The sequence below is a fragment of the Ascidiella aspersa genome, chromosome 2 (assembly GCF_963924565.1).
Source record: "Ascidiella aspersa chromosome 2, kaAscAspe10.2, whole genome shotgun sequence".
Taxonomy (NCBI): Eukaryota; Metazoa; Chordata; class Ascidiacea; order Phlebobranchia; family Ascidiidae; genus Ascidiella; species Ascidiella aspersa.
Genome location: NC_139448.1, coordinates 13,275,568 through 13,303,445, shown reverse-complemented (window position 1 = coordinate 13,303,445; position 27,878 = coordinate 13,275,568). Strand labels below are relative to the sequence as shown.

At 36.0% G+C, this 27,878-nt stretch overlaps 5 protein-coding genes, 1 non-coding gene and 1 pseudogene across 6 annotated transcripts; 5 read left to right on the top strand and 2 right to left on the bottom strand.

The window, feature by feature from the left end:
* Nucleotides 1-1,244: 1,244 nt before the first annotated feature.
* Nucleotides 1,245-9,769, top strand: LOC146163796 (uncharacterized). The gene is made up of 16 exons (XM_083382097.1): nucleotides 1,245-1,492; nucleotides 1,925-2,148; nucleotides 2,265-2,386; nucleotides 2,503-2,581; nucleotides 2,812-2,869; nucleotides 2,942-3,033; nucleotides 3,303-3,431; nucleotides 3,780-3,813; nucleotides 3,967-4,022; nucleotides 5,186-5,405; nucleotides 5,964-6,104; nucleotides 6,450-6,595; nucleotides 6,916-7,033; nucleotides 7,354-7,527; nucleotides 8,758-8,906; nucleotides 9,127-9,769. The coding sequence occupies exons 1-16, from the start codon at nucleotides 1,282-1,284 to the stop codon at nucleotides 9,169-9,171; spliced, it is 1,998 nt and encodes a 665-aa protein (XP_083238223.1). The 5' UTR covers nucleotides 1,245-1,281; the 3' UTR covers nucleotides 9,172-9,769.
* Nucleotides 9,770-10,390: 621 nt separating this feature from the next.
* LOC146163794 (thioredoxin domain-containing protein 12-like) lies at nucleotides 10,391-12,428 on the top strand. The gene is made up of 5 exons (XM_083380591.1): nucleotides 10,391-10,487; nucleotides 10,750-10,891; nucleotides 10,974-11,089; nucleotides 11,324-11,413; nucleotides 12,358-12,428. Exons 1-5 carry the CDS (start codon nucleotides 10,391-10,393, stop codon nucleotides 12,426-12,428), a joined length of 516 nt encoding a protein of 171 aa, XP_083236717.1.
* On the top strand, nucleotides 12,232-12,303 carry Trnac-gca (transfer RNA cysteine (anticodon GCA)). Its single transcript has one exon. It is a non-coding gene; the product is annotated as a tRNA-Cys (tRNA).
* Nucleotides 12,429-12,649: 221 nt separating the features above from the next.
* LOC146163793 (EF-hand domain-containing family member B pseudogene) lies at nucleotides 12,650-15,647 on the top strand (annotated as a pseudogene).
* A 345-nt stretch (nucleotides 15,648-15,992) lies between these two features.
* LOC146163792 (uncharacterized) lies at nucleotides 15,993-19,003 on the bottom strand. Its single transcript, XM_083382544.1, has 5 exons — nucleotides 18,887-19,003; nucleotides 18,510-18,653; nucleotides 17,872-17,968; nucleotides 17,235-17,419; nucleotides 15,993-16,970 (listed from the first exon to the last, which is right to left on the bottom strand). The coding sequence occupies exons 2-5, from the start codon at nucleotides 18,645-18,647 to the stop codon at nucleotides 16,152-16,154; spliced, it is 1,239 nt and encodes a 412-aa protein (XP_083238670.1). The 5' UTR covers nucleotides 18,648-18,653; nucleotides 18,887-19,003; the 3' UTR covers nucleotides 15,993-16,151.
* A 471-nt stretch (nucleotides 19,004-19,474) lies between these two features.
* LOC146163791 (hydroxysteroid dehydrogenase-like protein 2) lies at nucleotides 19,475-23,296 on the top strand. The gene is made up of 7 exons (XM_083381207.1): nucleotides 19,475-19,576; nucleotides 20,114-20,277; nucleotides 20,650-20,863; nucleotides 21,207-21,424; nucleotides 21,567-21,761; nucleotides 22,255-22,449; nucleotides 22,848-23,296. The coding sequence occupies exons 1-7, from the start codon at nucleotides 19,566-19,568 to the stop codon at nucleotides 23,084-23,086; spliced, it is 1,236 nt and encodes a 411-aa protein (XP_083237333.1). The 5' UTR covers nucleotides 19,475-19,565; the 3' UTR covers nucleotides 23,087-23,296.
* A 1,121-nt stretch (nucleotides 23,297-24,417) lies between these two features.
* LOC146163790 (large ribosomal subunit protein mL55-like) lies at nucleotides 24,418-25,645 on the bottom strand. The gene is made up of 3 exons (XM_083382715.1): nucleotides 25,494-25,645; nucleotides 25,029-25,146; nucleotides 24,418-24,686 (listed from the first exon to the last, which is right to left on the bottom strand). The coding sequence occupies exons 1-3, from the start codon at nucleotides 25,583-25,585 to the stop codon at nucleotides 24,543-24,545; spliced, it is 354 nt and encodes a 117-aa protein (XP_083238841.1). The 5' UTR covers nucleotides 25,586-25,645; the 3' UTR covers nucleotides 24,418-24,542.
* Between the last annotated feature and the right edge of the window lie 2,233 nt (nucleotides 25,646-27,878).

Here is a 27,878-nt window from a genome sequence, read left to right as displayed (position 1 = left end):
TGGTTAGCCTCGCAAATATAATCTAGCAAACGCGAAAACTTAAGCCGTAGGCACAGTTTTTGGTAGTAATTGATCACCTGTCATCCATACAAGTTTAGAATTAACGTTATTTCAGTTGCGCGATTTTTATTTGCAACTTAATTACCTAAACATTTAAAAATTATGCAATTAAACATCAAAAATAAAAAGTTCTAAAATATGCCTACGTGTTTAAAGTTTTTTAAATGTTGTGTTATTATTTCTAATTCTATATTTTCTTGTTGTTATTGTATTTCTATTGACAGTAAAGCGGTTGGTGCTTTATTGCATATATCTGCGACATTGTTAAGTTAAGTCATACCACACCACAAACTAGCATTTATAAATGTACAATTGCAAAATAGAAAAAAGCCGATCTGCACGCTTCAATGAATGTGGATGCACATCGGTACATCGGTAGGTTCGCTACAGAAAAGACACAGAAAAGGATACAACATTCAGTTTTATAGTTTCCACAAGTGTATTGTTTATTCAATCACAATTGCCTTTACATAACACAACCTTGATTTAATATTTTTGGGTTGGTTGGTTTTCACTTTGGCATTACTTACGAACAACATTAAATCTAAATTTTGCTATAAATGTCTAGCGTTATAACCACTATATACACCAAATGGGGTTATGCCATCTTTATAAACATTTGTTTTGAGAGGCGATTTTCCAGTCTAAGAATATTACTACTTTATGGCAAAAAAATGACCTTGCTTAAAATGTTGAACCTAACCCGACTTAATATCATAAACATTACATTTTTGAATATATGCAAGTCAAATTTATTAAGTTTTAAAGTTTAACATTATTTGCAGCAGGTACCCCAATATATATATGAAAAAACAGTTTGTGCTTTTTGTGAATGTTTTCTTGTTATTGTAGTCTGTTTTAGGGGTAAAATTTGACTAAATCGTTATTATGTTTGTTTGTCAGAGATTGGGATTTTTTTCCTGTCAAGTTTTGAGGCAAGCAGTCAAGTTTTCTTGTACGCCTAACGTTTGGAATCCTACTAAAACTTCGCTTTTATAAAATTAGAGTGTGCATGTGATTATCTTTTTAGAAATGAATCGGGTGTGCACCTGCAACAAAATTCAGACTGGTCTCTGAATATGTTGCAACAGAAAAGCTGTCCTATAAAATAATGGTTCTAATCTCAATTAAACGCATTAACTTCCATGCACTATTTACTATTGTTTAGGCTGAAAACTAATAAATTTATCTGTTAGTCATTGCATATTTCTGTAAAGTACAATGAGGCCACCTAGTCTCCTGAACATGACTGCACAAATTCGTGCCAAGGAATTGCCTGATGAGTTTGTTGTGCGGAGCAAAAACCTTTTTTGCAAATGGTGCAACAAAGTTATGTATTCACTGCGCAAGGACAACATTATACAGCACCTTCACTCAAAAACCCATCAGGACAACAGAATGGAACAGGGGGCACCAATGTCGTTTGATCCAGGTATAGTGTTTCAAATGGCTGTGCCGTTTAATTGTACATACATAAGTGTACCCAGTCTGCATTTGTCACTTTCTCATGTATGAAGGTATTTTCTTGTGTGTGGCAGGTATGCAATCAGATTTAGTTTAACCAGGGCTGCGGATTCGGTTAAAAATAACCAGAGTCTGAATCCGGTCAAAAAAATAAACCAGGGTCCGACTCCAGTCAAATGTGCGATTTTGTCGAGTCCCGAGTCCAGCCCGGACTCTACAGCCTGTATTTCACCAATTTACGTAACTAAAATAACGTGGATATTATAGAGGTGTCGTATAATTCATTCACTCACAATACATGGTTGGAAACCAGCCTGCTTAAATGTTCTAAATTTGTGCTAACAATCAACATTAAGACTTCTTTAGGTTTACAATAAGCAATTTTGGTTTTGATTTGTAGATTCACCAAAAATACAGTATTTGAGAGACAAAAGAAAAATGGCTCGCCAGAAAAGGAGGGCATCAGCTAAATCAGGTAAAAGTCAAGTAAAGTCCAGTTCTGTGTCCGATGAAGAAGAAACTGATGATGGAAGATCAAATGATGACGACGATGATGAAGATGAGGAAGAAGAACTTAAGCAAATATTTGACAAATCAGATTCTGAAGATTCAGATTCCTTTGAGGTTACTTTTACAAATAAAAAAAATATTTTTTTATTAGAAAAGTAAGTTGCTTAAAATCCTTAGTGTTTTAAAAAACTACATTTGTAATGAATTTCGGTCATTTTATCTGTTTTAAGGGTTTTGATGAATCAGCAGTATTTGAAGTTTCAAAGAAGTTAAACAGACCTAGAAAACGACCAGGAAGATTAAATGAAGCTTCAAGTTCACCTCAATTAACCTCGCCACCAGCAAAAAGAAGGTAAATTTGTCTGAAATGATATCATTAGGACTATTATAGTAGTATTTTTTATCAAATTATTTATGTTGCGCTCAGGAGAAATAAAAACTTGTCTTTAATACATGCATTTTATACAGAAAGGGCCAATCATCCTCTGAGAGTGGCATGTCACCTGGTTCACCATTTTCCATTCGCTCACTTCCACTTAAAAAACAAGTAAAACAAAATATTGATCATCATTTTAATTGTAAAACTTTAGATTAGTTTGATTTGTCAAATGTTAGCTAGCATTAATATGCTATTTTCTATATAATATAATTTATAATGACATTTATGTATACCTAGTTACTCAGTTTGTTCTAACAAAGCTATGGTTTGCTCATGTGTGGGATAGACTTATGACAAGGACAAATCCTTATCTGAAATCAGTGCAATTTTTTCTTTAGATGAGTTACAGTGCAAGGGTGTCAAATGCTCTTTCCACTGCAAAGACTGCTAAGAAAGGTAAAACATAATTTCATTTTAAACTGGCCGTAGGAAATTAGTTATTCTTTTTAAGACTTATATTTTGCACAGGAACTTTAAAGATTAAGATAAGTCGCAAATCAAAGGAGAAACCAAAATCATTTCATGTGGAATCAAGTGAAACAGAATCTTCTGAGCAGCCTGTGAGTGTTTTTGCAAGTTGTAGGCATTGTTTTGTTCATTCATAAAAATAAGTAATGTTCTGTGGTGAATTTTGTCAAGCATAAAACAACATGAACAATTGAGTTTGTTTTGTATGATCAACAGAAACATGATGTAGACCGTTATAATGACACTGGCCTGACAAACAATGGTTTTGTTTCGAAGGTTGCAACATATGACAATTTTGTTTTCAACAATTCGAAAATACATATTTGAGGCTAAATTAATAAATATTTCTTGGAATATTTAGGAGGCCAAGCCCATGAAAACCCAAGCACCACATAAAGGTCTTAAAATGAAGTTTGTCATAAAAAAACTGGATGAAAGTGATTCGGAGGAGCCCAGTCTAAACTCTCCAAATGCAAGAATGAAAACAAAGGTTGGGTTGAGAACAGCGTGGTCCAACTACATTTAGTTGCAGGCCATCGGAAACAATTTTATTCTTAAAGCAGGCCAATTGTTGAAAAGGCGGATCTGGGGTTTTAGTTTGAAGGAAGGGGCATAGAAAGTCATAAATATGTCATCACAAATTATGTCATATGTTAGTAATAGTAAGAAACATTTTGTTCTTAAAAGAACGGGTGTGCATTATGCAACTCAGGCTAAATCAAGTGTCCAAAGCGTAGAGAAAATTGAATCTATTTGGTTTTAGTTGGTAAAGCATTAAAATCTTATTTTTAAAGCATAGGGTATTTAATAATTTTTCTTAAAAATATTTTGTTAACAGAAACCAAGGCAGAAAAAAACTTCATCAGGAAGAGGTATGGTAATAATACAAGGCCAAACAAACTTTGTTAAAATGTAACTAAATCTTGTTGTTGAATGTGACGAATTGAACTAATAAATGTGTGATCTATTTGTATTAATCATGGTTTATTTTAGTTTTATTTTAATCTGTTCAATTTGTTAAAAAGGCCGAGGACGTCCCCCAAAATCACACTATCAGAAAAGCCCACATTCAGTTAAATCGGTAAGTGTTTTTACCTTTGCTAAAGCATCACCGTACAGACAGGGGTAGCCAAGTCGGAAAAAAAAAAAAAAAAAAAAAAAACTACATATGTTAATAAAATTCTACCGCCATCACCAATTCAGTGATAATTTGTTTTAATTCAATGAATTCCTTTCATATTTAGGCCTGTATGTCATCCGAGGGGAGGGAGGTCTTTGAAGTTTGCACCCCTCAAATTTTTCATTATGAAATAAACAGTTCAATTACACATGATAGAATATCTCACCATAACAATAAAACACAAAGTTTAAAAACCAGAGTAAAACCAGGACCAGACACAGGCAGAACCTGCTGCCAATGGTTTTGGATTCCATAAAAACACGCCTACGCTTGCTTACCATACCTGCAAACTTTTTAAAAGTAGTTTCGGTCGCTTTACTTAACACTACTTGAAAACCCTGAGATAAATAAGTTATTAAGCTCTCTTGGAATATTTCAACCAACACAGACTGAATTAATGCGACACTGCCATCGCCCAAAAAAGGCGAGTGCGTGATTTTCCACAATTTTGATTTTGTCGCCATTAAAAGACGCAATAAAATTTTTGATCGATGAGTTGTGGATATTGGCGATGTAAGTACCGCATATAATATTCCACAAGTAAAATTACCGAATTTCTCTTTTAAGCCGCCGCAACAATAAAACTCAAAGTTTAAAAACCAGTAAAACCAGGATCAGACTAAAGCAGAAACTTCTGGTTGCTGCCAATGGTTTTGGATTCCATAAAGACACGCCCTTTTATACACTATAATAGAATATCTCACCAGTAAAATTACCGAATTTCTCTATTAAGCCGCCACAACTATAAAACTCAAAAGTTAAAAACCCGAGTAAAACCAAGATAAGACACAAGCATAAACCTGCTGGCTGCTGCAATGGTTTTGGATTCCATAAAAATATATACTCTTTTATACACTATAATAGAATAATCCTTCCAGAAAAATGACCGACATTTACTTTTAGGCCGCCACAACAATAAAACTCAAAGTTTAAAAAACAGTAAAACCAGGATCAGACACAAGCAGAAACCTGCTGCCAATGGTTTTGGATTCCATAAAGACACGCCCTTTTATACATTATAATATAATATTCTTCCAGTAAAATTACTGACTTTCCATGTTAAGCCTCCACCCCAACCCCCTTCTCCCTACGCTCCTCCTGTTGATGAGATAATCCCCGACGAAGAAGAGGTTGTTGAGGAGGAAGTTCAGCCACTGGATGGCGAGGTGATTGAGGAGGAGATTGTCGAGGTGGATGAGGGAGAGGTCGTCTCTTGGGAGGATGTCGCTGCGGATGAAGAGCCCGAAGTGCTGGAAGAGGAGGAACAATCTAATGTTGAAGAAGGTAAACTGCTGCCGTTTTGAAATAAACAGTTGTTGAGTTTTGTTACATATGCTGGATATTGCCTTTGCTGAAAACTGATTTTTTTTGTCGTATGGTTTTATGAAAACGTAGTTTCACATTTAGCCCTGCATATATACATGATGTAAACCGGGCAAAAGATAGTTTAAATGAAACGAGAAAATTTATATACCAAATAGGAAATTTTAGTATATTTATTTGGACTCTATAACAGTATAATTTTTCACTAGTGTATATATAATTTTAAATCAGGGGTGCACACACGCCAAATGTGGCACGCGACTGAATAAAAAGTGTCACGCAAGCCGCTTTGGTCAATTATGTATGGTTTGCTTGATTAAATAAAAAAAAATGTTTTTTATTTTATTTTGTTGGCTCGTCTGCATAATTGAGTTGGACACCCCTGCTTTAAAGGGTCGTTTCGTAAGATCTGTAATACTTTAAGAAGAAAAATGTAGCCACTGATGATTTATCAATACGCTTTCAACATTAAGTTTATATACAATAGGCGAGATAGAGCCAAATCCTTGTTTTGTGCAGAAATAACAGCCGAAGAAAATCTGGCGCGAAAGGCCAACCACGCCCGGAAGATGGCAAAGCACGTCAACTCTGCTCAGTTCAAAAAGAAGCGCCTCACAGCCCAGAAGAAAAAGCAGCTGGCGAAGCAGGAAGAAAAGGCAATACTTTTTTGTAATATATCACTTAACGAAGCCCTCAGTAACTGGCGTGAAAAGGAATTTTATTAAAATTAAGGAACCACAAATGATTTGAAAATGTATAGACTAATTTGAAAAATCGTTCTACGACTACACTTTGATACTTGAGCATTCTTCAGACTATGCCACTGTTTGCTACCAGTCATATAGTATATACTGAAAATAAGTTATTTTGGTATTTATTTGTGACAAATAAATAGAAGAACATATTTTTAGTATATGCCAGCTTTTTTTGTTTTCGGTGGCTCGTTTCCACGTATAACACTCCTACTAGGCTACTCTCGCTAATATCTCGTTATTATCGGCATTTAGAAACAGCGCCAGACGACGGGGTACAACTTGTGGTCGAGCAGAATGCGCAAGCAAGTTGCCACCCAATACCCGGGACTGCAGTTCGGCGATGTCAGCAAGAAGTTGGGCGATTTGTGGAAGAGAATACCGGAAAAAGAAAAACAGGTTCTTTAAGCTAGTAAATTCCGAATTTAGCTTCGTTTTTCGTAATAAGAATTGTACTACAACAAAAGATGCTATGAATTACGCTTTGTTGCGCGTAGAACTATAAAATTGAAAACTTGGACGCACAACGCTGCGAATGCATTTCCAGTTGACCCAAGTTATAATTCTTTGATTGCTTATTGTTCTTTAATTCATTTCTAAAACAGAAATGGTTTAATCGTTTAAATACTATGTCCACTGGAAAACCGTCGTAAGCCATTAAAATTAACTGCTCAGTTGTAAACAATCCTAAAGTAGCGTGACCTTGCCTTAAAATACAGATGTGGAAGTATCGGAGCGAAAAGATGGTGGTAAAAATGCAGAACGTGCAAACTCCAAACAAACGAAAGCAGGGAAGCAAAATGATCGAGACCGGGCCAAGAAAAAGGCAACCGAAAGGCAAGTAGAGCATTGATATTAAACAAAAAAATATCAAGTGATACTAAACAAAATTCAATCAAAACAATAATATGCAAAACAAATTCAATTTTAGGACTAGATTATGATGATTTCGAAGCACAATTGTTTTTGCGCTGATTTATGCCATTTTTGAGCAGTTTATCGTGGTACAGGATTTACTTGCTTAGCTGTTTTATTAGGTGTTAGCACATAGGGTTACCTGTCTTATTAAGAAGTAGAAGAAATGAACGCGAAACTTGATATTCACCGTCAGCAAACATGGCTTTGTTCACTTTCTATATTCTTCTTTAACTCTACAGCTTCGACGCCGCGACAGACGCAGTTGAGGAACGCCTCGTTGGCGCCCTATCCTCCTCACAAGAACCCAGAGCAGATTATGCGTCGCGAGCTGAAGAAGCTGCCCCCGCCCGCTACCGACCCCATCGACGCCGCCGCACATTTCCACCTGCTCGGGGAATCTCTGCTTAACATAGGTAGGCTTACCCTGGGCCTGTGAGCGATGGCCGTTGGTGTACGTGTCGTCATTTGACAGTGTAGAACAGGGATGTCCAACCTGCGGCCCGCGGGCCGCATTGCTCCTGATGTTTAAGTGCGGCCCACCACTTATTGTCACTTTCAGTAGCCTTTATTAAAAACAATTGTTTCGACTATTATCAAAACGTGTAAAACTCGCATTGTTAGATGTAGGCCTAATCTTATGTTTTTTTTCTGAGACTATAATCGAGTCAAATGACGCATTTCAACATCCATCGAACACTTTGTGCACACACCATTGCTAAGCAAGATGCGTGTTTTTCTAGATGTGTATTTTTTCGGACCGTTTTAAGGAAATGTATCAGCCCAAACATGTAAACACATAAATTTACGCGCTTTGCCATAATAAAAATAATAAATGAGGTCCAGATTACTTGCATATTTGCGCATGAGTTCACTCTGGAAGAGCGGGTGTTTATAAGATAAGTTATTTTTGACGTCACGATATGACGTAACTTATGACGTCACCCCTTTAATTTGAGAGGTTTTGCGGCCCATAGAAATTTTGAAAGTGGCAATGCGGCCCATTCTGCTAAAAGGTTGGACATCCCTGGTGTAGAAGAATCCACGACAAATGTTATATCAGTGGGCGGTATTGGGAAACATATGTCTTGGGAGCCACGTTTTTGTTCGTAAACTGTAATCATTAGAGATTACTGAAGTGATCGAAGGCATGCCAAACAGTACTCCATTTTTTTTACTATTGCTGTTAATTTTTATTACTTAACCATTCATGGGCTCTCAACATTTTTTCCCATTGCTCACGTTTAAAAAATGCAGAACGGTACAATATAGCTCCACAAAATCGTAATGAACACCACAACACGAACAATTAAAATATATTATGCTCGTGCCCCTTTAAATATCGCATGATCAAAGGGGAAGAATGTTCCCGATAGAGAAATCCTGCTTTATCCTAATTTATTGTTAATGCGACGTTGAGCGTGTTCACATATAAGGCATATTTTTTGTCAAGTTAAGACCAATGTTAGACGAAATGAAACGTATCAAGCGTACATTGTGTAACATATTGCATTGTTTGATCCTAGAGTCTTAATCACTGATCAAGCCAATGTAAGACAATTTAGTGATCGTCTCAATTCGCATTTAAACAAACCGTTGTCGTTCGGCTTTTCAACAATATAAGCAAGCTGTTGTGTATTTCCCAGGCAAGAAAGTGCGAGGTTCGGCCAGCCCTTCGTCGATGAGCGGCGTTTTGCCCACGCTACTTGACAGCTTGTTGTGTGCCATGGCGCCGCTCATGTCGCTCACTAACCAAATACCTCAGCTGGAAGGAGCCATTCCCGAAGCCACAATGGTAAGCCGAAAGAAAAAACAATTTCGTTATATTGTTTTTTTTCATTTTTTAACGATTAGACTTGATTGCGCTCGTACGAAAATTGTTTTTGATAAATATGTTTTACGGATCGAAAGAATAACAATTTCTGTTTGTCCATTAAGCACTTTTGTTTCAAAGGGCTACAATGACATTTATGATTGTTTTATCTAATTTGAGCTGTTCTGTTTATTTATTCTAGTCGGACACCCTTGCTAACATTGCCTACTACATCCCTGGTGTTTAAAACTGTTAAGGAAAAATGCGCAAATGGAAAAGAGTCCGAGCCGTGGAACTGATGTGGAAGCTCTTCTTGTTCCTCGCTGTATCATTACAGCGTTAAATTCAAAACGTGCCAGAGGTTAAAACTCGTATTAAAAGTCCTATATCTGGCTTATTCGCGAACTTTTAAAATACAGAAAACAGAATAGAGAAATTATCGATAATCATGGTAAATCTGAGTGTATTTTGCATGGATTTTAGTTTGAAATTATATTATACAGTCCTATTAGTTGTCGAGCATTCTTTTCAGAGCTGTTTTCTATGTACTAGAAACGCGAAACTATTTTGTCTTTTTCGCCAAGCTTCGTGTTGCATTTTTTCTTTGTTGCCTTGTGTTTGATGGCTCTATACGTAAACGTTGTTGTACGGGCTGCAAAAGTAGTGTAATATAAGACTTTCTTATATTTGGGATTTTACCTTAATTCACAGAACTAAATCTAATCATAATTTTTTAAAAATGGGTAATAAATGGATTCTTATCGTCGGTTTATGTTGTTACCAAAAATAGTACAGTTTTGTCGGTGTAAAAATTATGTTAAAAGTTGTCTGTTTACCAGGTTATTGCTGCCTAACAAACGTGTGTTTTATCACATACTTTTTTCAACTCGCCTTTTGTGCGCAAAACTATTTCCAGTCGCAGATTATTTTAATAAAGCCTTTTTACAGTGAGTCGTTGTGCGGACCAAGGTATTACTTATTATTGCATAGCAAAACAACCAATATCTATATAGGTATTCCGCTTTCAGGAGAAAAAATGTGTGCGAGAATTTCAATGGTTCCACAGACAGTGTCCGTTACGTAAAAAATTCTGCCGTAATAACTCTTACTATTCTTGGACTTGTAACAAATTGCACCAAAGCACATACAAGCGATTTCAATATATATAACGTCAACAAATTTGTAATTGGCGACATAAAAAGTCCCTCCGTAATCCTATCATAAGAACACTTTCAATTTTTTACGGTCGGTCATAGGTTCCAGTTTTTTTAAAGTGCTTTTAAAATCGATACTTTGGATTCAAGAGCTTTTCAACTGGTGCGTATGGAAAGTGATTTGGTTATTGCTACGTATCTCTTTTTGATTTGTAGTGCAAGTGAGTTGCACAACTGTGAGAAAGGCCAAGTGATATATTGCATTCTGTTGCAGTGCGGTCAACTGAGTTTTCATTGTGACGGATAATTATTATGAAGGGTAGCATGTTGTTCCTGCTTTTCGTTGTTTTACTGGAATTCCGGGCTTCGGCTTGTGTTCCGCCGCCACTCAGCAAAGATCTTCACAGAGGCAAGAAAACATGTTTCAAAATTTCGCCTGTATTTTATTTATTTTCGTTTGGGTTTTCCACTTATTAGAGTTAAGTGAACTATGCCTTTGATGTTAAACATGGTCTGTAGTAAACATTGACATGTTCAGTTTTGTATAGGCCTACTCATTAATAATAAAAAATTGCCATAATTACGCCTACGCATTTTGTGTCTGACGATTATACTGGCAAAATTGTTAATTTGTCAAAGTTTTTGTTTTAGTTTATTGCTTTATCTCATAGGTTTCGGCGAACACATTCAGTGGAAGACTTACCCTGAAGCCTGTCGAGATTCAGTTGCTACTGGGAAGCCCATGATGATTATTTTTCATCAAAGGTGGTGTAAGGCTTGTCGGGAGCTTATGCCAAAATTTAGGAGCAATAAGTAAGTAGGCTAAAACATACAAAAATATTTTAGATTGAAATTAAAATAATAACGAAATAGTAATCTCTGTGGCTTGATAAAGGTTCATCGCCAAAATGGCATCTCTGTTTGAAATGGTCAATCTAATGGACGAAGAAATACCGCACGATTCAAAATTCAAACTCGACGGAGAGTATTACCCGAAAATAGTCTTTATGGGTAAGGCATCTTTAAGTTACGTGTTTTTAACCTCACGCTATGTCGTATTTTTGTGACGTCATACTTAAATGACAAAAATGCTGGATTGGTGGCAGGAAGCGTTCCGATTTTTAGCCAAACAAATTTAGTAACCCTTTACATTTAAAAGTTAAGCTAACATTTATCAACATTAGGGAGGCTGTATTTATAGGCTAAGCACCGTTAAGGCATATTAAATGACCTATTTTTACTCAGATTCTGCTGGATTTGTTCATGCTGAAATATGTAATCCGGATTTAGCCCCAGATGCTCCCTTCCAGTATTATTACTACAACGATAATCTAGGTATGTTTACGTTACGGCCTATAGCGATATGTATTTTCTGAAATACACCTATGGTAGGTAACTATAGTTCATTGAAATGCGGTCAAAGAAGGAGATAAATGACCGACTTGCTGTAAAAAAAATGACAGCGGCATAATGGGAAATAAATTATGCCATTTTATAACATCATATTTAATCCAGGTAAATAAACTCTATGATTTGATAGCGTTTTGGTTTTGGTTATGTTTTTGTGTGTTGTGAATAACTTCTTTCCAGCCTAAAGTTTTACCAAAATAAACGCACTCTGTGTTTTTTGCGCTTAAAACTTTTACATGTTTTTTGAATAGCTATTCAGCTTTCGGATTGACAGCCCTAGCTTACAACATCACCTGCATGCTTAAATGTTCTTAAAAATACCGTCACGGCCCCAAAATTAAAAGTTTGCCCATTAAATCAAATGTGCCTTTTTGACGAATTTTTGTCAGTCCATTAGAATGTAATTTTTCTTATTTAAATGATATCGTTTGTTGTTTGGATTTTAAGTACATTTAGAAATCTGTGATATTTTCAAAAAATAAAACTAAATTGCTAATGGTTTTGTCGCGGATTAGTGCCACTATTTTGCATCTCTCCTATAAATTTCTCAGAGTCAGAGGGCCTTACTTGATTAATTTACTTCCACAAATAAGGTCCTGTTGAATGAGGAGTATTGATTGAACTCAGGCGTTACACATCAAAGGCAAGCGTTACATTTTACGCAAGCCAGTCTACCCAACAATAAGATACGTCATAACGCGTTTAACGTTCGTAACGTAACTTTTCGCTCTATTCACCGTGGCGGGGGTATAGCTCAGTGGTAGAGCATTCGACTGCAGATCGAGAGGTCCCCGGTTCAAATCCGGGTGCCCCCTCTTTTTATTAAACACTCTTATTGCCCTTACTTATTAATACTTTATTTTTTACAGTTGCACGATCGATGCTTAAAGCAGTCAGCATGTTTTATAACTTGGACAAAGAAAATGGAACCGAATTGTAAATACAAATGTTTTCAAGTCAAATTTAAACCATGTTTATTTTAAAGCATGTAATATTTTAAGACCATCTTTTATTGTTACGTGTTCAATCAATTTATTCGCTCACAATAGTTGCGTGGGTTACAATAACAAAAATATATTCGTTTACTTTATTACGGTGTTTCTATCAATTAAGGGCATATTTTGTTTTTGGTTTGCTGCTGAAATTACGTAAACAATAAACATGTTGGCTTCTACGAAAATCAAGACTCCGGAAAGAATAGCTGGTAAGCTTTTTAAACAGGGAGGTTCAGCTAAGGAGTGTCTTCGATACTACTCACAGGTAGAAAAGCAGAATGATGCCAAAGATTTTCAAAATGATATTGTTAATGAAATAACCCATGGAATGAGCACCCAGCCGTCTATAGCCGCAGCAGAGCTAGTAAACCCGTCACCAAAAACATTTTTTCAGCAGAAACTTTTGGACAAAAAAGAGCAACTGTACGCCAGCAAATGCACACCCTTAGGCCAGTGTCGCAAAATAAAATTAACTCAAAATAATAGATGTGATACTGTTCCTGATCAGACACAATGCTACGGGAATCCTACAGAGTTGGACGTAGAAGCTGGTGAAATAATAAACCCGAGAAAAACTAGAAAAGAGGTTTTAGAAGAAATAAAAGAAGGGCATAGCAATTATGTCGTCACACATCATGACTATGACGTTGGAGAAATGTACGACCGGAAGTACGACTGGGGAAAAAACAATCCCAGAACCATCCGTTTCGGAGTGGAAACTCCGCACTACAACGACGGCAGGACAATGGCAGAAACTTTGACTTGGATGCATAAAACACCAGTCGAAAGAACTACCTTAATCGTGTCGAAACGAGTTGATGATTTTCGCAATCGAACTCAGCCTCGGTTAGGTCAGGCACATGATCCAATCGCTGATACGAAGAACACTGAACCGGACCACACTTTTGGTATTCTCATTGCTCCAGACAAATATGGCGTCGGGGACCTTTTGCACATGCGTTCGCCTCGTAACTATTTGTTGGGCAAAGATAGAAAGAGGGGTGTTCTCTCAATTGTAAGGCAGCACTTGAAAAAAGCCAATTACCACAATTTCAGCGATTTAAAATCCGCATTTAAGCACTACGATCATGACAATAAGGGTTATCTCGAGGCCCAAAATATTCGTGATGCCTGCTGGAAATTCAATTTACCGATAGACAACCAGTTGTTATCCTCTCTGATGCACTACTGCACCGTGGACGAAGGTTCCGACCAAAATGTTGGAGATTGTAAACTGGATTACGTAAAGTTTGTAAACTTCTTGAACTGGAAAGACAAATTTGCAGACGACTCATCAACACTTGCTCCAGAAGACAACAAAGAAGAAATCCCGTTGCTACGTAAGCAGATTGACTCAGCACTTACCAATCACATGACAACGTCTTCCGCAATAAGTGCCACTGTTGGTAAGTAGCAAAAAAAGTATATTTGATATTTTAGTGTTAAGGTTAGTTCCAATTAGACGCGTTTGGCTATAAAAAACGTGGACGCTTAAAGCGTAAAAAAGCGCTTATAGTTGCGGAAAGGTAAAATATTTCAACTTTGACGTTTTCGGTTAGGTTTAGGAGTGAGGAAATGTACCGTAAACGCTGGCAACGCGTTATGTGGGAACTGGACAACGCTAGTGTTTTGCGCCAGAAGCAAAACGCGCCAAGTGTGAACCAACCTTAACAATTCAAAGTAACATTTTTACCATAACCGATCACACCTTGTGTTTCTCAACCTTTGCCCTGTGTTTCTCAACCATGGGTTGCGACTGTTGCGAGCCAAAATTGTGCAGCCGTTTGATTTGTTGGGTCGCCTTCTGCAGTACGGTAGTTCTATACTCGTTAGGTTTATTAGTATTTTATTTGTACGTAAAAAAAGAGGTAGACGAAGACTTGGTTCATATTATTTAAATTTGAGTTTAATATTGCTATTGCCTTATTTGTGTTAATCTTACAAAAAGTTTGTTATATCGAGAATTGGGTCGCCAAAGCTTCGGTGTTATACGATGTAGTATTTGGGTCGCTGCGAAAAAAAGATTGAGAAACAAGTGCGTCATTATAAATAAAGCATATATAGTTGAGCATGTTATTTAGGTAATTTTCCTTTTCCTTTGTTCTGTTGTTTTACAATTACATACATTAATTATCAAAATAGAAAGGCAACAGATTCGAAAATAAGTTAGCTATTGAAGCACTTCTAGTGCGCCACATCAAGATACCATCCATTTCCAACACGTCAAAAAATCATTTTTTTCCTCCTTAAATCCATATCGAGATTGGCGTAAACATGAGTAGTGCTAAACCCCGAGTTTTTTTTATTGCGCAACAGGCAACGCCATCCAGTCAGCCAAGGAGAAACGGACCTTTGGTGTTCCCACGGTGCGTTCGGACGTCCCGGCGCCGCGGGTCCGCCGGATCAGCGACCACACCAACTACGGGGACGAGTACGACGCCTACGGCCTGGTCAACCCTTCCACTTACACCAAGCGCGGGCTTTTCGAACGCGATTTCTTCGAGCCGCGGTCCCGGGACGAGATTCGGAAGATTTTCGACGGAATCGGTCGGTATGAGTAGCCTAGGCGTATGGCTCAGTGTTTTTTTTTCAATTTATCTAGTTGCACTGTGCAGCTGTCACAGAATGTTGGCTTAAAGTAGGTTTGGCAGCAGTCCGTTTAAAGCCGCTTAGTTTTACTTGTGTAGCTTTATTGCTCGAATAACCAACACGATGCGAATTAATTGTAGAAAAACTAAAATTCCCACCACGAAAACTAGAAACTCAAAATAAAATATAACTTTGTGACCCTATTTTTGTCCCCTAAGTGTTTAATGCTGATTCGATCGATTAAATAGCCGAAGACACCCGTGGACTTTTTAAGAAAAAAATTATTGGTATATTCAGCCTTGTTTAACCAGTTTTTGTTGTAATAGCCTATAAATATTGGACCTAATTTGGATCCTAATACCCAAAATGTACATATCAGCGGGCACAAATTCAAATACTTTTCCAAATATATACGACGTTTTGTAGGTGTAAAAATGACAGACGAGGGTTTTGAAAAAATCTGGAAATTGGCAGTTAAGTGGGACTCGTCGGATGAGGGTGACGACCTGGCGTCCGTGGAAGCATTTCGTGTGATGTTGGACAAGACCCAGGGGTTATCACTTTCACAACAGTAATGTACTGGTGTGCAATAAACTTTGATGCCATAGCAATAAACGTTTAACGTTTTCAAAACGTTGTCTCTGTATTTTTTGTTTGGCTCGTCCAATCAAATACAAGGAAAACACAACAATTGTCCGTTATTCAATCTATTTAAAGCATGTAAGACAAAAATACAATCTAATATAAAAAACACAGTAAGACGGGCGTTTCACAGTGCAACATAAAAGGCAGGTGGAAGCGTTGTAAATGCAGAACACTGCAAGAGTTTGCTTCGAACAAGAAAAGCTATGCAATTTAACGTGTATCATACTGTTAATTGCATAAAGTGATAAACAGCTGTAAGTTCAAAATTTTAAGCATTAAAATTGACACAACTTTATTTATTTATAAACAGCTTGCTATAGTTTCAAAGCATCGCATTTCTGGAATCTCAGTAACGGAAAGTGAGATGTCAGGTTCTGGTTGATGACTTAATCATTCGCCCTTAACTTTACGCTTTATTTCGACAAAGTTAAAGATCACGATATTGGGGTTTTCGGCAATTTTCGTGCAAACCGACCATGAGTAATTCCCTGTCTAATGTTTTGAGTTCTGATGGAACTACTTTTTGCTGGCGGTCGCGGCATAATCCTTGGTTTAGTTGGCGGGGCGGGTTTGATCGGTTTAATATGATTTAAAGGTACTTTGGAATCGCTACGGGGCCCTTTTGGCCGATATTCATCACGTATACAGTCGATTGAATCGGAGGTGGTATAGCCAAGTGAAGATGTCGTACGATCCGAGTTGATATCTGTTCTTGTGGTGACCTCTAAATTCTGCAAGGTAGATTGTATCGAGGCCAAGTCCCGAGTTGGAGGTCGTGACGAAACACCACTATCGGGACTCCCTGGAGCCGAGAACGACATACTTTTAGTCCAAGACGGCTCCACCCAGCACTCGATAGGAATAGCGTTTTCGTGTGATTGAAAATCAACGTTGTTTGATCGAGTTTGGCTCATTGGACGGTTATTGAAACCTCTCGATTGAGTTGGGCTGCTCGGAAGGGAATGCAAACCTGGCACTCGGCCCATTGTTGAGTTCGAACGTGTAGCATCGCCGCTTAACGGTTTGAGTTTAGGTTTGTTTGGCGACGGTGGCGTTGACTGCTTTAGTTTGTTCGGAAAATTTCCATGCAAAGACGAGTCTTTTGGAATAGCCAGCGGGTGGTCTACATCGGCTTTCGTTAAGGTTTTCGTTTCTAGTGCTTTTCGCACTTCTCGCAGTTTGGACAGCGGTGGTTCTGCTATTGGACTGGAAGGACGGTCCCTTGCCAAGTCGTGCTCATCTTCAATACATTTCTAAACATAGCAAAAAATGAACCATAAGAATACACTAGCTTAGATGATTGACGATCAAAAAAATGTATATTCACCAGTCACCACAAACAAACAACACTTTATGAAAGAAGCCTGATAGCGGTTTTACTAAGAGATTGCAATTAATATACATTGACCGATTCAAAAATACGATTCAAATGCTGTGTGCTATTATATAGAATAGTTTATTTACAATTTTTGGCTAAATCAAAAAACAAATCAAAGCATTTTTGGATAATTTCGCACCTGCATGAATGCTATGTCATATTCGAGTGCTTTGCATTCGTTCTGCAATGCATCCCTTATTAAATCCGCCACTTTATCGATGTCTTTGGCATTTATGCTCTTCTGGACTTGTTTCAGTTTTACTGGAGAAGTATTGTATGCAAACTCGTGATTGTTTCTTCTTAGTGGAGTGGATGGCCGACTCTCTTAGCAATAACAATACAACTAAGGTTAACAAAAATGAACCAAATGAAGTTTGTTGTCCATAGTGCTTGTATAGTTTGTAGTTTATTTCCTAATCCAAGATATTTATAACTCTAACCACCACTTCCAATGACTGACCAGGAGATTAAATAAAAAAACATCAAAATCACCAAGTACTGATGCAAAAGGTTGGATATGTTGTAATGCACTACATTATGACATTTAAAATTAATTTAATATGTTAAGTTGTTTGAATTCCTTGTGTACTACAATGAATATACATCTACAAACTGTGAAAAAAGTGAAAAACAATTTCATAATTTTGACTCTTACTGAGTACGGTAGTCTTGTTTTTGAGCAAGTTTAATATCAAAAGACATCTGTGATAAAGCTAATGCAATAAGAATTCACAAGCTATTTCATTAGGATAAAAATTTCTATACAATTGATTTACCAGTGCTTGTTTGCGAAATAAGTGCATATTGTATAACTTTCTCTTCCTGACCAGAAAAACTTCCCTTCCTTTGCATTCCATTTTTTTCTTGTATACCCTAAATATATTTAAAAACAAATGAGAGTAAAATCCTCTTCCCATTCATGGTTATGTGTTACACCATATTACTAAGCATTGTTACACTTTTTAATAATTTATTCTAAAAGTCTACCCATTTGAGTAACTAGCTTAAAGATGTTGTCATATTGAGCAAGTGCAAAGTGATATGAACATGTACGGCATATCTTGAAAGGTGATTGCCGACAAATAGTGTAGTGTTAGCTTGCTTAGTTTATTCCATCACAGAAGGTCGACTAGAGGGAAAGCAAGGGAGACCAGAGAAATTATTCTTGCCTTAGCGAGAGGCGATCTCTCGCGAAGACAGTAGATACACAAGCATGTAAGCAGAAGAAGGCGGTGGAATATGATGTCTGCCGTTGTAAACAAACCTACAGAGTCACTACCAGTACAAATATACCAACAGTGACTTAAGAACATTGTGTGACAATACAATTTTAAGTTTTAAAATTATTTTTAAATATGTTTATGATAGTAAAAAATATTCAAAATTTTCCAATTAAGTCAAAGGCTAAAATTACCTGGGCGAGCAATTTGATTTGCATTGTCAGCATTTCTCTAGCATTAGGTGGGTCAAACATTGTTATGTTATCAATTGATTTGGTGACAGTAGGTGGTTCGGTTTGCTCCCCAATCTCTTTCCATATTTCAAGAAGCATTTCCAACTAAAACATAAAATAACAACATCGTTCAATAAAAGGTACCAAATTATGTTGGGGGGTAAATCAAAATTTATTAAAGTATTTTCACAATAGATTATAAAGCTATTACAAAACAGCATAAATTAAATTTACGTAGAAAAAGGAATGGTTAAATTCCAAAAAAATTGAAGTTGGGTAATTTCAATAATAGCAAATACACCATCAATACATAACGGCAATTTTTAGAATTTACTAACCTCACTGCGTAAATCACGACAATATTCAATCGAAGATTCACCAAGATATGACCTAACGAGCTGTAATTCTTCGCGAGATACGATTGATTCAATTAAAGAAATTACAGAAAAAGGCGCTTTATAGGGTTCGAGCTTTTCGGCATTAAATTCCCTAGACATTTTGTTCTTTCCAATAATTATTTTTCTCGTCGCTATGTGTAGAAATGGACGCTTATTTTATTTTAGTCCGTAGCACCAGGATGACTATCAATAAATTAAACTTGCCACTGATCAGTGAAATCTTTTAGGTGAAATTTATTAAATGTTGAAAAAGTGGATTTTATCGTTGTGTTATGAAAACATTAAATGTATAACTATAAAAAAATTTCTAATCAATGTCTAAAATAACTTTAATGAATATGTATCGCAATACATTTAAAGAAAAAAATAGTTACTGCTCTGCAAATATTTTTAGTAAAATAGAAAAAAGACAAATATATACATTTATTTAATTAATATTTAAGTTCGATAAGCTGCATTTACGTTTTTTTTTACTTATACATTTCTATTTTTGTCTATATTTGAGCGTTATTATTTTGTAGGGAAACACTACTCATGTACCCTAATTGGACTTTGTACTGCCGGTTCTACCCCCAAAATATTATTGCTTAATCACGCACATCTGACCTTGGAAACAACTATGAATACTGGGTAATGCAAACTATTTTACGCTGTTTAGTTTATATTTCTATAAATTGTTGTTTAACACTTTACATGCATTGAAATAAAAGCGGTACATATGTGTAGTTTTAAATAATTGTTACTTAATCCTTTAACTAATGTCTAATTTCGGTGCTGGTCTAGAATCATACCACTTTTTTACAGTAACCAAACAAGTATTTTAAACAATTATGAAATATGGAAAACCAGGGTGCACATTCTTTTTTTTCTAGGGGTTCCGGTTAGAGATCGACCGATATGCATTTTTTGGACCGATACCGATACCCGATTTTTTACAATTTTTGAACCGACACCAGAAACCGATACCGATTTTTTAATATACCTGGAAAATGTGTTTAACTTAAATTAATTCAAAATACTAATTTATCCTCTGTTTCCATCTTTAAAACATTCTATGGCCAACACTGTTAAATAAAATAAGGTGCAATAACCCTTGTCGCTGCTCTTTTAAAGGGTCATTTTATCTATATACTTCTTTTTTCAACAAGGCTTCCTTTTTTGTTTTAGAAAGCTTGCCGGTTATACTCTGTTCATCACTGGAGCAAGTCGTGGAATTGGTAAAGCTATTGGCCTAAAGGCAGCAAAAGATGGGGCTAATGTTGTGATAGCTGCAAAAACAGCCCAAGCTCATCCGAAACTACCAGGAACTATATACACAGCAGCCAAAGAAAGTATGTTTGCAAGAAAATTGTAATTTAAGCCTTCTTGAAATTGATATGGTCTGCATTTCATGGCACTTCCCGTCAAGATCTTGGGTGTGCAGCGCCAAATTTTACAGTGTGCAATAACGTTTTTTGAACAACTATGGTTCGAAATCCTACCACATTTCAGCCATTTTCAAAATTTAGGTGTGTAATATATTAATTTTGGTGTTTTTAATTCTTATATCGGGTATGGGTCTTGCATATAGTTTCCATATTAAAAATTTATTATGTCCACTGTCTCAGGGATAATGTTTTGTTCACATTTCAATTTTACTCATTATTATCAATTGATGCACTTTATATAATGTGTGTAAAAATATTATCAAACTCTTTTTTCAGTTGAAGATGCTGGTGGCAAATGTCTTCCTTGTATTGTTGACGTCAGGGATGAAAGCACAGTTGAGGCTGCTGTTAATGAAGCTATCAAGACCTTCGGAGGAATTGACATTGTTGTAAACAACGCCAGCGCCATCAGTCTGACTGGAACCCTTGATACACCAATGAAGAAATATGACCTCATGAACCAAATTAATGCAAGGGGAACCTACCTTTGGTATGGTAAAAACCTATATATTTATATTGGCTTGCAAAATTGGTTAAAATTGTGGAGCTCTAATTTTTTTGTTTGTATGTAACAAGGGGTATGCAATATGCATTTGCAGTTTGCACCAGTTGTTAGCCAGGTCAATAAAGTACTTTTTTGTTTACACTTTAGAGATGACTGTGTAGACCAGTTAAAGAATTAAAAAAAAATATTGTTTATTTAAAAACATACTGATATGAAGTACTACAGCTAAGCTGTTACAAGAATAACTAGATAATTAGGCCGCTTCTTCTATGTAAAGGTTTTGTAACTGATCCTATATCTAAAAAAAAGTTAATCATACGTAACACAGCTCTAGAGTATGTCTGCCACATCTTCTTGAAGCAAAAGAAAAAGGAAAGCAGCCACATATTTTAAATATCAGTCCACCCCTATCCATGAAACCAATCTGGTTCAAAAACCACACAGCATACAGTATGGCAAAGTTTGGAATGTCTATGTGTGTTCTTGGGATGGCTGCAGAGTTTCAAGAAAAGGGAATTGCTGTTAATGCACTTTGGCCTAAAACAGGTATAATTGTACAAAGATTATTTGATTCAAAGAATATTTATTAACTTAAAATACAACAGTTGAGTATGTTTTAAATAAAGTACTAGAAGAAAAACTTTAATCAGTTCAAATGCACCGCTCAGTAACTGCTTTTCTATTTTAGCTATCTTGACCGCAGCCATGGAGATGCTAGGCGGTAAAGATGTTTCATCACAGTGCAGAAAGCCAGAGATTATGGCAGATGCTGCCTATGCCATCTTGACCAAGAACGCAGAATTCACAGGGAACTTTGCGATTGATGATGAGCTTTTAATAAAGGAAGGAATCACAGACATGGACCAATATGCTGTGGAACCAGGTACCAAAAAAGAAGAAATGGTTGACATTGTAGATATTGGTGATGATTGGTTCAAGCTTTGCAAAGCGTTTCCAAAGTAAATGTTTTCAGTCTCTGTTTATTTTTATGTTTTGTTACTTTTACTATCAGAACAGTTTTGGCTTTAATTTGATTCATTTATAATGATTTGTACCCGCCTTCAACACTTTGTAAAACTTGTTTGTATGGCTGCTTTTCCCCATTAACTTAGTGTTAAGTTTAATAAACCTGATTGAAGTCCTAATCTAGAACTATCAATTATGTTATGCTTATCATGAAAATTCCATCATTGTATTACTTTTTGCATCACTTTTTAATACAATAAATCCTAAGCTATCAAAGATACCAATATTCAAAATTTTATTTAGTTCACTTATACCTGTGCTATGTGATTTCGATTTTGCAATATGTACCAACACTGCAGTAATAAGTAATAAAATTGTAATCAAGAAAAAAATGTGTTTGTCATTTTCAGGAAAGTCACTGATACTTGATTTCTTTTTGGAGGATTCAACCGCAGACTTTGCGACTGAGCTTAACAAAGCAAAAGAGAATGCAGCGGCAAACAGTGGGTCTGGTGCAGTTGATCAGGTGTTTAAAAGCATTGAGGCATCATTGAGTACAGAGGTGGTAGCAGCAACAAATGGCATCTATAAATTTGTGCTATCAGGTATTATGTTCACTGACTACCGTCACATGCTAGGCTTGTATAAATTTAATTGGCTTAGTTTATTTTAGGACAAAATATTTTTAATTCTAAAAATATTATAGTGTTATACATTTCTAAGGAAAACAAGACTATGAACCACATGTAGAGCACTGTTTTTTAAATACCGGTCAACAAGTTTGAGTAAACATTCTCAGTATTTTCTAAACCAGGCCTTGTAGGTAACATCAACATTTTGACAATTTGCTTTTTACCTTATTTATATGACTGTAAGATTCTTTAGTGAGATTCACAGAGTGAAATTAGTGGTTCCATATTTCCAAAAAGTTGAATAAAATTGATAGTCGGTCTGCTATCTGTGGTTTCTGTTGCGTTATTTGTCCGACTCTTGTTCACAACAGGTGACACTCCACAATCCTGGATTGTGGACCTTAAAAATGGAAGTGGCAGTGTTGCTCAGGGTGACGGCGATTCTGATTGCATCATGACAATGAGCCCCGATGATTTTGTCGCCATGTTTCAAGGCAAGTTGAATGCAACGGCTGCCTTCATGGGAGGAAAACTGAAGATAGATGGCAACATGATGATGGCAATGAAGTTGGAGAAGCTGATGAATACCATGCAAAAGGCCAAGTTGTGATCTTAGTTGCAAATAATTTTTTTGTCTATGCACAATGCACAAAAGAGAGTGCTGCTTTTGTAGAGCAAGTAATTGTGGTGACATAATTTCACTTATGAAGAATTCTAAAGAAGTACCACCCCTTTTCCTAAATGTTTTATTTAAGTTCAAGTATGTTTGATTAACTGTTACGTTTGTTGTCTAATGATCAATAAAAATAAGTCTATTCTGGGTTTATTTGTGGTTCTGTATAGAACAGCAGTGTTGCAATGACTTGACTTTAGACGCTGTTTTCAAATGACTTGTCTTAAGTCCTTTGTGCAAATGGCTTGACTTTAATCATTTGGACAAATTACTTAGGTTAAAACAAATTGTTTTCATTAAGCAATTATTTAAAAAAAAATAGGTTATATTTGCACGTAAAACAATTTACATGCTATATGTTGTGTTTATGTTATTTTTACTTATTGCTTATAATCAGAGGAATTTGGCAGTTTTTTTTTGTGATTTGACTTGATCTTACTATGACTGGGACTTTACTTGGGCAGCCGATGACTGGAACTGGTTATTTATTTTGAAAAAACGCAAGTCATTTCAAAATGACTTTTATATATCACTGTAGAACAGTCTTAACAAATAAGTATTGTCTATGGCAAGGTTTGTAACGCAGCAGGTAAACACCTAGCATATAATATTTAAAATATTTATCCATTACACTATTTGTGGTTTTGATTACGACTTAGAGGCCTTCCTTGTGATGTTCAGTGACATATTTTTTGAAACCAGAGCCAGAGGCCACAAATTGAAAGCCTATGAAATAATAGACCACACCACTGTTCAAAGACTTTAGTTAACCATGATATTTATTTTTTGTTTTCGACTTTTAGCCAGTACTATCTACTTAAATTATTATAGCCACTCAGCTGGGAACTACCTTTTTTGTATGCTCAACAGCAGTGTTGTAATGCAATAAGTCAATCACTTGACTGAAGTCACTGTTTTCAAATGACTGGACTAACGTCTTTGGGACAAAATGACTTGACTTCAGTCTTTTGGACAAATGATTTTTTTAGAGATAAACTGTTTTCATTTAGCATTTTTTTTAAATGGGTAGTTTATCTTGATATTTCAACATAAAACAGTTTGCTACTATATGATGCATTTTTGTTATTTTTGATATAAATTTAATGATTGCTCATCATTTGATGAGTTTAACAAATTTATTAAGTTTAACTTTCAAATTTATATAACAAGGACTTGACTTAGAATTGGCTTGCTCTAATTATCACTTGACTTGTTCTTAGTCAACTAATTGCAAAATGACTTTTTTACAACAATGATCAACAGACAAGTATAGCTTTTATTGTGTAGCGGAATACAAATTGTTTTATTGTCTTGGAGCATGAGTTCGCCGGTATTTCCTGCCAAGGAATGGCATACCAAGAATATGAGAATTTCCAAGGGAATAAAATCACATTCACTTTGTCCAATATTTTGAATAATCTTGTACATCAAAATTTGTTTCTACGGCCATTTCTTCAACACCCTGCTTGCTTCCTTTCCGGCTTAACCAAACCTCGGTCTTTTGCGCCTGAGACATTTGTGTGACATCAACTGGAAACTAATAACAAATAATAAGAGAAAAGTTTGTGTGTTAAGTAGGAAATTTGTAAGCAAACAGTGATCAGTCAAATGTACATAAAATCTTTATTGATATTGTTTTGTGTACTGTGCTATTTTGATAGCAAAAGCTTGGTTCTTTGAAGCATTTAAACTGCAAAATTGTTTCACAGTGGATATATTTTGTCACAATAAAATACTGATTGGACAACAATGCAATACAATGTTAAATAAGATATCAAAAGGGAAACTTTATATTGTCTTTTAGCTACAAGGCCAAAAAAATCATAACTGAGAGCCACATGCTGCTTGTTATCACAGTTTGCACACCCATGGTATATACCTTTAAAACTTTTTTGGGTTCTCTGCACCTTATCGTTACAATCGAGCCATCACTTTGAACAACTTTAGTTTTGTACATCCTGGGATAGTTTATTCGACGCTGTACAGCAAATGTTAATCTGTCAGAGGAATTGCAAAACATTTAACATAAGAGTAAACATTTTGATTGGTAAGTATTGTGTTCCCAAAAGGTTTTCATTAGTCATTTGCATGATAAAGAGCAAAACATTTTAATTTAGATAAATGCAACATTTTGTATACGGTACACATGAAGTAACCCTACTCAAGATCTCTATAACTTGTATGTGCCTTGGCCGTAATCATAACCCCCATTAGGAGAGCTTTAGGTTAAGCTATTGGCATTCCAAAAATAATATTAAATATTGTATTACCACCAATATATAAAACATAAACAGAGGTGTAGTACATTTATATACTTCCTATATGAGGTTTAGTAATAACTTACTTTAATGAACTATTCCATCTTGTTGGATTAGTAACAGTTTGTCTTGCTGTTTTGGCACAAACTCTGGTAATGGCACTTAGCACACCAGACATTGTCAGCTAATATTCATACATATATATACTTAATACTTATAAGAGTACTTGCAAAATAAAAAAAAGACTAAAACTATTATTGGACTAGTTAATGTATTCAATTTTCATTTTTTTTTAATTTAAAATGTCAGACGTACTGTTTACTCAGTTATGTAAACTTTTGATGATTAAAGATTATTCCCCAAAAAAATTTTAAAACAAAATGTTATAATTCTACAAGCTAAATGTTTTTCATATAATAAATTGTGATATACTGCCTGCTGGCGGGTAACACTAATTTACGGAATGATGAATGGTCGGAATAGTCGGAACGCTCACTAATTCACGGAATGGTCGGAATTGTCGGAATGGAATGAATAGGGCCGAAACTAAATTGATGAATGGTCGGAACGGAATGAACTGTCGGAATAGAATAAACTGTCGGAATAGAATGTATGACGCTGTAGTAGCAGAATGAACTTTTGGAATGAAATGAACGTAGCTGTAGGAACAGAATGAACTGTCGGAATAGAATGAACTGACGGTATGGAATGAACGAAACTGTAGGAACAGAATGAACTGTCGGAATAGAATGAACTGTCGGAATGAGATGAACGAAGCTTTCCGACAGTTCATTCTGTTCCTACGGCTTCGTTCATTTCATTCCGAAAGTTCAACCCTAACCCTAACCCTAACCCTAACCCTAACCTAACCCCAACCCCAACCCCAACCCCAACCCTAACCCTAACAGCTTCGTTCATCTCATTCCGACAGTTCATTCTGTTCCTACAGCTTCGTTCATTTCATTCCAACAGTTCATTCTGTTCCTACAGCTTCGTTCATTTCATTCCGACAGTTAATTCCGTTCCGACCATTCATCAAATTAGTTTCGGCCCTATTCATTCCATTCCGACAATTCCGACCATTCCGTAAATTAGTGAGCGTTCCGACCATTCCGACCATTCATCATTCCGTAAATTAGTATTACCCCCTGCTGGCTTCTACATGTCAAGTGAAACTGTACTTTTGAAACGCAGTTTAGATTGTCTAAAATTCCCTAAATCACGAATGTGATTATACGTTTATCCAACGACATATAAAGAATTTTTCTATGTCGTTGGTTTATCAGAAAACAATCTTTGGCGCTGGTCTAGAATCCTACCACACTTATTTTAACACTAATGAAACGAGTTGTCAAAGTTGAAATTGCAAGGAAGGCATAAATATGTAAAAATAAATGTATGAAAGATGCAGTTTATCACGTCTTTGGGAATCTCGTGATTTTCCGTGGTCGGTGGTCCCCTCGTTCACCAGATTTAACACCTCCAGACTTTTTTTTCAATCTTGGGGCTAATTGAAAGGGTCTGTGTATGCAGACAATCCCAAGACCACATGGAAATTAAAAGGACAAAATAGCAAGAGTTATCCAAATAATTTAACCTGATGAACTTTAACGGATGTTTGACAATATGCAGAAACGCTCCAATTAGTGTCAGCAAATTAACGGCACACAGTTTCTACAGTTATTGTAACATGTGTATGATATTCAAACTAATTATTTCACAATTCATAAGAGTAGGCCTGTCTGTGATTTGCAATAAGTAATATGTTTCTGGGATAGTTTTTTCTTTACTAATTCTGTATGAGTTTACTGCAGTAATTCTTTTGGAACACCCTGTATAACCTAGGTAAAAATGACAAAAAATGAACACAAAATTATAAATCCTAAATGTTAAGCCTTTTTTAGATAACCCGTAATTCGGGTTTTTAAGTCTCATTACACAATAGTTACTGGTGGTCCTTAACATGCTACACAACTGATATTCATTTAGTTTGGAGTGTCGCGAGCGGCGGTCGTGGTTTCGATTCTCACTGCAGGCTTAAACTGTTATAGCTTTGCTGTGTTGCGCTGAAAAATCTTGATAGAACGACTAAATTTGGTTAGCTACACCAATTGTTGCACGATTATAGGGCAAATGTGCTTTTAATATGGGTAACTCGATAGTATTTTATAGCCTAACCCTATATGACGTGGATTTGATTACAACTCAGTCAAAATGTATAATAGCTAGAACTATACTCTACTTACATGAATAAGACAACTACTGACAACGTGGCAAAAAATGCCAAAAACATGCTAATATTGAAGTTTTATTGCTATGACGGTACGCTATTGCATAATACTACGCCAGGCAACGATGAAAAAGGTAAGCGACGTGAAAAAACGACCAGGATGGAATGAACTGTGATTGGAAAGGAGGCAGGCAGCTACCTTAGGAACGTAATGTAGTGGTGTAAAAAAGCGTGGATGTGT

Bases quoted from the DNA above. Each gene is read 5' to 3' on its own strand.
- LOC146163796 (XM_083382097.1), top strand. From the start codon at position 1,282: ATGAGGCCACCTAGTCTCCTGAACATGACTGCACAAATTCGTGCCAAG. The intron at 2,149-2,264 runs GTTACTTTTACA...ATCTGTTTTAAG, and splicing joins AAGATTCAGATTCCTTTGAG to GGTTTTGATGAATCAGCAGT. The intron at 6,105-6,449 runs TACTTTTTTGTA...TTATCGGCATTT, and splicing joins GAAGCAGGAAGAAAAGGCAA to AGAAACAGCGCCAGACGACG.
- LOC146163794 (XM_083380591.1), top strand. From the start codon at position 10,391: ATGAAGGGTAGCATGTTGTTCCTGCTTTTCGTTGTTTTACTGGAATTC. The intron at 10,892-10,973 runs GTAAGTAGGCTA...GGCTTGATAAAG, and splicing joins CCAAAATTTAGGAGCAATAA to GTTCATCGCCAAAATGGCAT. The intron at 11,414-12,357 runs GTATGTTTACGT...TATTTTTTACAG, and splicing joins TTACTACAACGATAATCTAG to TTGCACGATCGATGCTTAAA.
- LOC146163792 (XM_083382544.1), bottom strand. From the start codon at position 18,647: ATGCTTCTTGAAATATGGAAAGAGATTGGGGAGCAAACCGAACCACCT. The intron at 17,420-17,871 runs GTAAATCAATTG...GTTATTGCTAAG, and splicing joins TATTTCGCAAACAAGCACTG to AGAGTCGGCCATCCACTCCA. The intron at 16,971-17,234 runs GTGCGAAATTAT...TGCTATGTTTAG, and splicing joins ATGACATAGCATTCATGCAG to AAATGTATTGAAGATGAGCA.
- LOC146163791 (XM_083381207.1), top strand. The intron at 21,425-21,566 runs GTATAATTGTAC...TTTCTATTTTAG, and splicing joins TGCACTTTGGCCTAAAACAG to CTATCTTGACCGCAGCCATG. The intron at 21,762-22,254 runs GTACCAAAAAAG...TGTCATTTTCAG, and splicing joins CCAATATGCTGTGGAACCAG to GAAAGTCACTGATACTTGAT.
- LOC146163790 (XM_083382715.1), bottom strand. From the start codon at position 25,585: ATGTCTGGTGTGCTAAGTGCCATTACCAGAGTTTGTGCCAAAACAGCA. The intron at 25,147-25,493 runs GTAAGTTATTAC...TTCCTCTGACAG, and splicing joins AGATGGAATAGTTCATTAAA to ATTAACATTTGCTGTACAGC. The intron at 24,687-25,028 runs GTATATACCATG...ATTTGTTATTAG, and splicing joins AACCCAAAAAAGTTTTAAAG to TTTCCAGTTGATGTCACACA.